Source organism: Primulina huaijiensis, chromosome 14 (assembly GCF_012295235.1).
Source record: "Primulina huaijiensis isolate GDHJ02 chromosome 14, ASM1229523v2, whole genome shotgun sequence".
NCBI lineage: Eukaryota > Viridiplantae > Streptophyta > Magnoliopsida > Lamiales > Gesneriaceae > Primulina > Primulina huaijiensis.
This window is the reverse complement of record NC_133319.1, coordinates 3136272-3148552: the sequence shown is the minus strand read 5'-3', so window position 1 is coordinate 3148552 and position 12281 is coordinate 3136272. Positions and strand designations below refer to the sequence as shown.

Genomic DNA, 12281 nt, shown 5'->3' with positions numbered 1-12281 from the left:
AGAGTTAAAATTGGCAATATGAAGAACACAATTTACAAACATGCAAACATATGACAAAAATCAATTTTCCTTTTTAAATATCGAAATCTTAAAACAAATTTTTGTTAATTTATTAAAACTAATCTCTAAATTTTGTTTGTAAAATATGGTTAATATAACTCTATTTGATATTTATTAAAACAGATCTCTAATACATCATTATTAGTTGAAGTGTATATATATGGTTACAATCTGCAACAATTTATAGACAAAAACTTGTATGAGAAGGTCTCACGGGTCATATTTTGTGAGACAAATATCTTATTTGGATCATCCACAAAAAAATTTAATTTTTTATGCTAAGAGTATTACTTTTTATTGTGAATATCGATAGGATTGACACGTCTCACATATAAAGATTTATGAGACCGTCTCACAAAAGACCTACTCCAATTTATATAATATTTCATATTACATTAATAATTTATTGACACGCGCCTATCCAATTGAACATATTTAAAAAAATTATCAAACCATTATAAACTCAATATATAACAATTATTTAATTCTAAACTCAAAATATAACAATTATTTATTAGTGTAAATATATAACATGGAATGTTACTATATATATAAGTATTAAGCATATATACTACATTAATAATAGGCCAAATTTTAGATTAATTAATGATCACTTTCCGTTTTCGTCCTCGCCGTTCTGTTTGTATATGGCAGCTTTTAATTATAAACAAAAGAATTCAGTCCGATAGAAAAGGTAAATGAATTTGACTCGAATTACGTGGCACATATCTGTAGGGCACCAGATCTCAAATCAATTTTTTCCTTGGAATCCAAGTTATTCAATTCCAGATATTAAATATAATTTTCCTTTTGGATTTATCTTTTGAAATTCGATTTCAATGTGCCGAAGATAATTTTGGAGACATTAAATTATAAAATTCGATATTTTAGAAAAATGTTTATCTACGCATAAACTAACATTTGAATATATTCATTTCACAGTTTTATATTTATTAGATGAGTTGATCCGATCAATATTTATTATGATAAATATTTTTCATAAGTTGAGTTCTATTTTAATAAATTTATCATTAAATTAAATTAAATTAATATATGTAATGCCCACCCAAAGAATTTTAACCACGGGTAGTAAAAATCGACTCTTGTTTACCGTGGTGGCACTCTGCAATTTACTCCGATCAAATTCGCATCATATAGTGCCAACTCTCGCAACGAGTCCCAAAACTCAGAAGTGGATTTTTTTTATTTTGCAATGGCCGCGGATTTTCAAGAATTGGAGTGCGGAAGAACACGAACAAGAGTGGTAAACAATCGCGGAAAACTTCTTGTGCATGAAAAAGTCGAGGTAGAGTCCTGTAATCTGTGTTTTCTTTTTTCTCGTTGTTATTATCGAGTAATGGCAGAGTAATCTTGTTTTTTATGTGGGTATGCAGTAGATTGTGATTATCTGGGAAATTTTCAGGTTCATTGTGTTTTCTCCATGATGCAATAATTCAATTGCGCGTTTATCGTTACTTGCTTTCACCTGCGCTGTATTGTGTCCCGGGCCACCCACTCTTTTGTTTTCACGTTATACACGAAAATTTCTTATGATTTTTTTGGTTGCACGTGGATTTTGTGTTGGTTTTCATGCAAGGGGGAATCGAGATGTGATTGATGGATTGAAGGAATCAAAGGGGATTGAATGTATTAAATTATTTTCTTCATTTGGGCCACTTCATCATGCAAAACTTATTTTAGAAATGAATAATTGCATGGACTTCCATCAACGGTAGCAAATTATAAATACTCGTCGGGATTGTCTGGGTAAAAACATGCCACTAATGTTCCAAGATAGCATTTTTTTTAATATCTACTAATTTGATTTTTTATTTACCGTCCCTTTTTGGGTTTGGGTAATTTTTGTTTAGCATAGTGATTTATCTGCAGGTCAGGAGTCTGGAGGAGGGGTGTCTGGGCTCATGGCACCCTGCGACAGTGATTTGTTGCCACAATTCAGCTCGTACAGTTCGGTTTGATCACTTTCTGTGTGATGATGGTTCAGATAATTTGGAAGAATATGTAGAGGTGTCTCCTGTAGTTGCAGGGGTTGTCAGTGGTGAAATTGTAAAATCAGATTATTATCGAGGGGTGATAAGGCCTTTGCCACCTCCATGTGTTCCAGGGCCGTGGTTTCTACACTACGGACAGTGTGTCGATTTTTTTTACGAGGATGCATGGTGGGAAGGTGTGATATTTGACCACGCTGATGGAAACATGCAAAGGAGGATTTTTTTCCCTGATATGGGTGATGAAATGGTAGGAAGCATTGATAAGTTGCGCGTCAGTCTAGACTGGGATGAGGTTACTGAAGAATGGAAACCTCGGGGTAACTGGCTGTTTCTTGAACTGATAGAGGAATTTGAGCAGGACGGGCCTCTGCCGGTTTCTGTAAAGCAAATTTGGTATGAAGTCAGAGGGAGCAGTGACTTCGAAATTCTCAAAGAATGGACTAATTGTGTACGGTCTGTTTGGAAAGAATTGTTGCTAAAGGTTTTACGTGAGAATTTTAGGATAGTCTTCAACCATCTTTTGAAAGATATAAACTCTTGCTGGGACGAAGAAGTGCTAGGAAATTCATTGCCGACCTTTTCTGAAGCAGCTCTTGACGCCGTTCTGAATTCTAACCAACTTTTACATAATTCTCTTGAAGATCCGTCCATTGAAACTACATGCCAGCTGGGTGGTAAAGGAATGCCGACAGCTTGTGGTCTGAAAGATGCATTCCTCAGTCAGGGCCACGAACTTGCAGTTCAGATTGACTTAGAACATATCTCTACCAAGCTCGTTAATGAACAATCTATACCTGTTTCTACTCCTACTCTGCAAATTTTATCTCAAAATCTAGATGACTCGAACAATAGAGGAGCTCCAGGTACTAATCTAAGTTCACATTCTTTAGAGCTCAGTATTTCGACTCAGAAAACGAGGCCTGATTGGCATTCAGCCGTACCTGGATTGGTTCCTGGAGCTGAGTTTTGTCCCGATGCCATCAATAAGTGCACTGAGATGTATACGCTGAACCAAAAGCCTCAAAATCCAGATGTATTAAATGCTAGGAAACATCTATTGCATTTGGGCTGGAAGATTGTGTGTACAGATGATAACGGTAGGCAAAGGTACCGTTATGATTCCCCTGACAAGGAATCATTCTATTCACTTCGTCGGGTTTGTCTACATTTTAAACATGATTTTCAGGAATCGACACCTGAATCTGTAGTGCTTTCAGCGACCTCTAAGTACAGTAAAAAACCTGTGGATAGTTCTCAACGGGAGGTTCTTTTATTTCTGCTAGGTGAAAAGCCCCAATCTTTGAGTGAGTTGTCCGGATTGTACGCTCCTGATACTATAGTCACTGAACCTGAATATTGCCCTGAAGCAGTAACTGATTATTATTTTATACGATCGAAGGATAAAAATTTACACCGTGGCTCAAATAAAAACGAAAAGTTAATAGCCCTTCAAGTAAAGAAACACTTGTGTGCTCTTGGTTGGTCTTTTTCTTATCATCCAAAAGGTAACTATAGAGAAACACGATACACCTCACCTGGCGGAAAAATATTTTATTCTCTGCGGTCAGCCTGCAAATGGTGTATTGGAAATGGTGCACTGTGTCTTCCATCTATTGCCATGGAACCTCAGGGAAAAGTCCCATTGTTGAATGGCACATTTGAGAAGCTTCCGAATGAGTCCTTTGATGAGCCTACTGTGAAAGGTCATATTCAATCATCTGATGGTGAAACTCATAAAACCACCAGAGTCCATCAGAAGAAGAGGAAGCATGATAAACCACGTTGTGTTGAAGGTTTAAGACTGTTCAAGAGAGGAATGAAATCACGTTCAGTAATGGAAGAAAGAGGAGATAAGGAAGTGGATTCAACCTCGATATGTCGGTCAAGTAAAAGAGTTGAGGGATTAGCTGCCTCTTCCTCTCACCAAACTCCTCGAACCCCTTTGTCACGGTTGATCGACAATAATATGGTTTTGCCGAGAGCAAAAGTTCAATATCGTGGTCGGAAAGATGGGCGTCCATTGGCTGAAGGCAGAATAACTCGTGAAGGGATCAAATGTACCTGTTGCCATAAGATCTTTGCGCTTGGTACATTTGAGGCACATGCTAGAAGCATGAATCACAGACCTTCTGATATTTTCTTGGAGAATGGAATCTCTTTGCGGGAGTGTGGGTTGCAACTGAAACAACATAATATTAACCGAAGTTCGAGGCCAGAATCCAATAGTAAAAGGAAGAGAAAGCGGCACACTAGAAAAAACGACTGCATATGTTCTGTCTGTCACTGTGGAGGAGAGCTACTTTTATGTGATCAGTGCCCATCATCTTTCCATGCTCATTGCCTTGGTTTAAATGTATTTTTCCTATAGAATCATATTATGTTTAAAATCAACCCTTCATCGTTTTACTTGTGATAAAAAGTGATTGAATAAAGCTAATTCAGTTTTATGATTCTCAGGAAGTTCCAGATGGTGACTGGTTCTGCCCATCATGCTGTTGCGGAACTTGTGGTCAGGGAAGATTTGCCAAAAATGATGAACGATTTGCAGATTCCTCTTTTCTCACATGCAGTCAGTGTGAGCACCAATGTAAGTTAGCTTTATGGTTGGTTGTAACATTCCCGCACTTGCACAGTAAAGATGCCGTTTCAGGCGAGCTTATATCATACTCTAATTATCATTTTCATGTAGATCATACTGGCTGCCTCAGAGATAAAGGGATTATAAAGCTTGATACTTATCCTGACGGACATTGGTTCTGCCAAGATTCATGTGAACAGGTGCCTAATTTGCTGTATTTGATTCATAAATATCTGAAAATGACTCATGTTCTGTTAGATACTAATGGAATACTTTTAACTCCATTTGCTGTTTTTGCAGATATTTTGTGGTTTGAATGAAATCTTGGGAAAGCCTATTTCTTTGGGTGCCGAAAATTTGACTTGGACTTTAATGAAATACAGTAGAACAGATTCTCATGGTCATAATGCATCTAATAGTGAGGATTTAATGGATAATTACAGCAAACTCAATCTTGCCCTCAGTGTGATGCATGAATGTTTCGAACCAGTTAGAGAGCCTGGCAGTAGACGGGATCTGATGGAAGACCTAATCTTTAGTAGTAGGTGAGATATCATGCAGATATAAATGCTCCAATTGCTTTTTTGCGCAGAAATATGTTGAATATATACTAATTCCGGTGGCTTATGGGTTATACACGGTGCACTATGTTGCATAAAAATCATAATACATCTGAAATTGCAGGTCAAAGCTAAAGCGTTTAAACTTTCAAGGTTTTTATAATGTACTAGTGGAGAACAAAGATGAATTGATTTCTGCAGCTAATGTGAGGTGTTGCATGGTACCATATTCTTGAATTATATTCTTCTTATTTGGTATGTTAAAGTAACTCTGAATTTTTTGTTTTGTTCGACTCCAGGATCCATGGCAAAAAAGTGGCAGAAGTCCCACTGGTTACGACACGGTTTAAGTATCGTCGACTTGGAATGTGTCGCCTTTTGATGAATGTACTTGAGAAGGTGCAGTATTTCTTTTATTATTCAGGTCCTTCTGTTTTGTTGTCCTCTTTCCCCTTTCTTTGCTAATAATATTCACCTACTCTTTCTACAGAAACTCATCGAGTTGGGAGTGGAGAGGCTCGTTTTGCCAGCCGTTCCTGGCGTTCTCAACACTTGGACCACTTCATTTGGATTCTCGGTGATGAATCAATCTGAGCGATTAAACTTTCTTGACACTATCTTCTTAGATTTTCAGGGCACAGTTATTTGCCAGAAAGTCTTAAGTGGTTCTTCCGAGTTAAGCCAGCTAACGGGTACTTAAAAATGTCCCTTATTACTTAGTTCAAATGGGTATATCTACCATGCAGAGAATCTGACATACATCTTTATGCAGAAACTTGGGAAAAAACGAGTGACCATGCAGGCAAAAATGTCATCGACTCGGACGCTAATATTTTTGTTTCTGAAGTATTACAAACTGACAGAGTCGAGAAGAATGAAACTGTAGATCAGGGATGACGTGGTAATGCAACTCACTTTAATTGGTTATTACTATGTAGGAAAGAAAACTTCGACCACATCTTGACTCGTTTTAAGAATTAACTATTGTGCTCCATTATAATTTTTTTTTTTTTGCGACTTTTCATGAGTCTTATTTCTATGTGGTTCATGTAATCGTTTGAGTTATTAGGATTTAAAGAATGCTGTTTTCTATTTTATTAAACAAGTGCACAATCTCATTTTCTATATCGTGTTCTCATGTAGTCATGTGCTACTAGTCAATGTCCAAAAATGAGTTGGGTACTAGGATTAAAACGATAATTTATTTTACATTATTCTTCTGTTTTAAGGGGATATACTATAGGTAACTTGGGACATTGGTAGGAATCTAGGACTAATAAATCTTGGATCTTAATCCTCGGGGAGGCAACTGATTTACATACCGGAGAGGACCATAGAAGTCATGAAACGCTCGTCTTTGTAAACAAGTCCCTAGTGCGGCTCAATTGTCATCTCTCTACTAATATTCTTGAATTTAAGTGCCAGATGTGGCTTCAGTCCTGATTTAGCGTGATTCTTAAACTCAGCATCGCAAGTGCTAGCGATAACATGAACATCATGGGTTGGCTCCGGTGGCTGTCATGATACTTGATAATACTTTTAACCATTTTTCTTGATTCATCTTTGAATTTTCATTTCGCCATGGAAGTTTTTATATAAGTTCAAGAAGCTCATGTAAACTGGATAGCCTTCCCGGCTAACGTTTCAGCACCAGAGTGCCCTGTAGGAGTTACTGATGAGAACCACATTGAAGACTAAGAGTGTTCATCGATCGGTTCGGTTTTCGATTTTTTATTTTAGTTTTTTCGATTTTCGGTTTTATAAATATATAATCCAATATCCGAACAATTTTTCTTCGATTCAGTTCGGTTATTTCGATTTTGATACAATTATTTAAATTAATAACATAAATATATTGTAAAATATAATATGCTATCTTTTTACATGATTTCTTAGTAAAACATTTAAATATAAAGTCTAAATGAATTACATAAATAACAATCAACTAAATATTATTCAAAATAATTTATCATTCACTGATATTATCTCAAAAAATATATAATAAAAATAAAATTATTAATTTAATGAAATTTCGGTTTTTTCGATCGGATCGATTGACATATATAATTCGAAACCGAACCAAATAAATTTCGATTTTAACATTTATATCTGAATTATAAAATTCGATTTTCGGTTCGATTCAGTGATCGGTTTTTTCGGTTTGGATTCTCGGTTTTTTCGATTTTATCCGAAGGTTGAACACCCCTAGTGAGACAACTGTATGGACTTCTTTAAATGCTATAAACGAAGGAAAATATCGGCCTGTTGAACTTCTTACTTAGAGAAAATGATTGGCGGAACAAATTCTAAGGTTGTTCTGACAAATTCAATCTTGCCCGCGGACTCAAATTCCCTAATCTTTTGTTCTTTTTTTGGCTCTAGAATTACTAGTTATCAACTGGATTTGGCTGAGAAATAGTTAGATGTTTGCGTATAATACGTATAGATTACCATATCGGTATCGACTGCCAAAACCATTTCATTGGAAAATAATAGTGTTCCCATTTCTCAGTGAAAGTTAGGCCAGATTTGGTAGCAAAAACTCACAGAATGCCCGTCTTAGGGTATCACCATAAGCTTGCGTCTAGTAGTTCTTATTTATTCTCACTTGTAAGTTCCATAACTCATGTAAGACTAATCGTGGATGGTTTGATACACATTTGAGCAATATAGATTGAACCCAACCAACGGAAGAGGTGACCCAATGATATCAATTCTCATCAGCCCGTCCAAAATAAAACCAAAAGCCAATGTTGTACCAACCATGAGTAATTTTTCTTCTTCTCAATTTTAAGATTTTGACTTCTACTCCAAGTTCTACCGAAGAGGAACCGTCATAGAAATATAATAAACCAATTGGATATCAAACTTAGTCGCGACTATAAATGGTAATACAAATTTGAAGAAGTGGCATAGCCATGGACCACCTCCACTTTTGGTATCAGCTAATTTAGTTTCATAACCTCATCTTTTCATAAGTTCTTGCAAATATGACAGAATTAACAGTGCCGCTGCCTGTTCATTTTGAAAAACACATCTTTCATGTACATATTTTTTGTATACGTCCCAGTTTGACCAACAAATTCCTAAGCACACATTACAGGCCATGAGCCACAAGCATAATTTACACCACCAAGGGGCACCTAGAAAAATCTCAAACATCCATGCGAAGGCAACAAAATCCAGAAAATTTTATATAGTTTCATGGCAACTTTTGAGATGAAAATAAAAGTTCGTTGATTCTTTAGAGTTGCTCTGTGTTGTCCAGCAGAAGACAGTGTCTCCAATCAAGGTCCGAAAGCATGTATCATATATATAAAGCAATTTTCAGGACATACGTAAAGTAAAGGCTACATATTCAGAGAATTTCAATCGCTGGTGATAATATGTATCTTGTGATTTATGACAACAACGAGGACGCTTAAGAATAGAAGGAAGAAAAACATGGCAAAAATAATAGAAGTGGATCCATATCCGTTTCCACTTTCCACTTTCAGTTGGACCTATTGGCGTACCTCTCGACCTTATCATCGTTGAGATTGATCCCCACCATCGCTTCTCCAAGGCCGCAACTCACGTCCGCCAGCACCTGCGGGTCGCTGTAGTGGGTCACCGCTTGAACAATTGCACGCGCACGTAGGGCGGGGTCACCACTCTTGAACACGCCAGACCCGACAAACACGCCGTCGCATCCCAGTTGCATCATCAGCGCTGCGTCTGCCGGAGTAGCCACGCCACCAGCGGCGAAGTGGACCACAGGAAGCCTACCCAGCTGCTTGGTTTGCATCACCAGGTCGTAAGGTGCCTGGATCTTCTTGGCGAAGGTGAAGACCTCGTCGTCGTCCATGTTGCGGAGGACGCGGATCTCTCCCATCACGGAGCGCACGTGGCGCACAGCCTCGATGATGTTGCCTGTACCAGCCTCCCCCTTTGTGCGAATCATAGCAGCGCCCTCGCGGATACGGCGCAGCGCCTCCCCGAGGTTGCGGCAGCCGCACACGAAGGGGATGCGGAAGTTGTGCTTGTTGATGTGGTTCTCGTCGTCCGCGGGGGTGAGCACTTCGGACTCATCGACGTAGTCGATTCCAATAGCTTCAAGGATCTGTGCCTCCACAAAATGGCCAATTCGAGCCTTAGCCATGACTGGGATGGTGACCGCCTGCTTAATTTCCTTAATTAGCTGCGGATCCGACATACGCGCCACCCCACCTTGAGCCCGGATATCGGCCGGCACGCGTTCCAAGGCCATGACAGCACACGCACCTGCTTCCTCAGCGATACGGGCTTGCTCAGCATTAACAACGTCCATGATGACACCTCCGCGGAGCATCTGCGCAAGGCCCACCTTGACGGAGAAGGGAGACTGTTTTGCAGTCTCCGTGATTGCGCCGTTGCCATAAACGGTGACGACTCCACTTCCGGACATTTTTGTTCGACGAACCGAGGATAAAATTGCAGTGGCGGCGCGCAAGATAAGGGAAGAAAGGGCAAGAATAGAGATGAGGAGGAGGCAATTGCAAAGGGAAATTGGGATGATATAGGAAATTGAACAACGAAAAGAAGAGGGTGGTGTAAAGTAAGGCGGTCGAATGATTGGGACTTTTCGGGGCTCATAAATTAAATATTGCTTTGCCACTCCTCTTTTTAAAAATTATTTAATAATCATATTTATCTATTTATTTATTATGGATCTCTGTATTTCTCTGTATTTCTTATTTATATTTATATAAAATATCATTTTCTAAAAACTATATTCGCGTTTCGATAATATCACGTCAGATAAATGAAACCAGGAGATTCTTGTATTTATTTTACCTTATTTACTGTAATTTTATTGTAAATATGAACATGATTATTGATCCGTTTAATAAATAAAAATTCGTAAAAATGTCTCACAAGAAACTTATTGTAATACTAAAAGTACAACAAATATGTCATATAATAATATTTACAACAATTATATGGTGAGATTTTACTATTATGTTGTGATATTTTGATATTATATTGTGATATTTTGTATTCCATGAATCATGATATTTGATATATAAAATTTTTGTATTGAATTTTTTATGGTGTAAAAACATTTGTACAAATTTTGTTATAACTAAAGCATTAATCTTTTAACTAAATGATTAAAAATGAGGACATAAATTTTTTATTAAGCTAAATCATTTTATTGAATGTGATAATGAACAATTATATCATAAACAAAAGTAAGTGATACAAAATCAGCGCTCCTAACTAAGGGACGAGTAGCCTAATTTGCAGATCTTTTCACTGCAATTTTTTATATTGTCCAATTTATAAATTTTTCTAGAAATTTCATTTTCGTGCTTATTTATATTAAGTGGGCCAATACGAAGCTACTGGAGCTTGGAATAAACTTTTACTTTTCATTAACGCACGATTCATTGAATTTCTTATTTTTTTTATATAAAAAAAATCTAGTGTTTTGGTATACACGTGACGTATTTGTATAGTTTTTCATTTTTTGTAAATTTTTTTTGGATCTTAATCAAATTATTTTTGTAACGTACCGTAATTTTTTTTTTTTTTTAATACTTCAAAATTTACGGAAAAATTTAAGATTTTCTTAAACATAAAATCTATAAGGTCGTCACTCATCATTCATCATATTAATATTTGAAATCAACATCACCAAATAAATTTTTCAACAACATACTTGTTTCAATTGTCTCACATCCAACATAAAAGCAGAGTATTTTAAACTTTTCATAAAAACATAAACTTAGTGGTCCTCGGGTTTAGCCTTCCGCTCAGTCCAAGCCTGCCCCTTGGTCGCCACCTCCTGTCTCCTCTTCAACATACTCACCTGCATCGATCAAGTCTAGTGAGTCTAAAGACTCAACACGTATAAACTGGAGATAGCAAGTACTACATAATAAAACAACATAAAATTTCAAAATATAAAATACATACTTGAAAGTTGAACCTACATCATAAACTTGAACTTACATACATACATAATTAGACGTGCCATCAACTTAAACTTTTCATAAACATACTTGCATACTTGAACATACTTGAACATACATAACTTCAATATTTTTCGTAGAGGATGTTTCAAAGCAAGTGACCCATAACATAATAAATGCCTGATCAGACAAACCACAGTACTGGGCTGACAGAAACGTATCCACTGCCACATACATAAGATCCCCGTTCATAATTTAACGGGCTGGTTGGTCCCCGTTCATAATTTAACGCTTTTCAACCTCGATCTAACCCGTTCATAATTTAACGGGTGGATTGGTCCCCGTTCATAATTTAACGCTTTCCAATCCTAAACATAATTTGGTCACAAGACATTTAGCATACCTCAAAAACTTAAAATATTTTCTTTGCACGTCATACATACTTACTGGGTGTCGAGGGATTCGTTGGACTTTGACTGGGGCCGTTGCTGCAACATACTACATGAAATTTCATAATTACCTTGCATAACTTAGACGTAAATATCATGCTTACTCTCAAGCTCAATAATTTCTTAGGATATTCTATAATTTCCAATAACACGACTTTGATAAATCCTTGCACTAAACCATAACATCAAACCTCAAAATCATAAATAAATTTTCCTAAAATACGTGAGTACACCGACCCCGACCCCGGGTCCATGTACAGGTCCGTCTAGGTACTGCCAAGTAATACTCAAGAGGAATAGGAGGCACGGACCCCGTGCCTAGGTCCGTAAGGGGTCCGTGTTGGCTCGCAAAAATGGCTACTCGAAGGAAACAAAGGCACGGACCCCGTGGAGAGGTCCGTGTCCGGGTCCGTGTACCTGCGGTGGCATGAAACTTACGAAAATTCTGAATGTGATATGCTTAACTCCCTCGACTCGACTGCACAGACCAAGAATCAACACCACGAGCTCATCTTAGGCTACTAATTCAATGACCCAAGCCTAAACAATTGTTCCAAAACAACCAAAATCACAATCAACCCAACAAACCCGTGAACGAGACTTTTTGACAACAAACGGTTCTATACGACATTCAATGTCCCAAGCGCCTAACGACAAGAAACGAAGCTTCATTATACATCCCAACA

The 12281-nt window shown here is 37.4% G+C and overlaps 2 protein-coding genes across 2 annotated transcripts; one reads left to right on the top strand and one right to left on the bottom strand.

The window, feature by feature from the left end:
• The first annotated feature begins 1150 nt into the window (after positions 1–1150).
• On the top strand, positions 1151–6879 carry LOC140957676 (uncharacterized). The gene is made up of 9 exons (XM_073415015.1): positions 1151–1366; positions 1951–4425; positions 4530–4659; positions 4762–4850; positions 4951–5195; positions 5335–5421; positions 5510–5609; positions 5701–5902; positions 5983–6879. The coding sequence occupies exons 1-9, from the start codon at positions 1274–1276 to the stop codon at positions 6105–6107; spliced, it is 3546 nt and encodes a 1181-aa protein (XP_073271116.1). The 5' UTR covers positions 1151–1273; the 3' UTR covers positions 6108–6879.
• A 1613-nt stretch (positions 6880–8492) lies between these two features.
• Positions 8493–9791, bottom strand: LOC140957489 (probable pyridoxal 5'-phosphate synthase subunit PDX1). The gene has a single exon (XM_073414777.1). The coding sequence runs from the start codon at positions 9634–9636 to the stop codon at positions 8704–8706; it is 933 nt and encodes a 310-aa protein (XP_073270878.1). The 5' UTR covers positions 9637–9791; the 3' UTR covers positions 8493–8703.
• Between the last annotated feature and the right edge of the window lie 2490 nt (positions 9792–12281).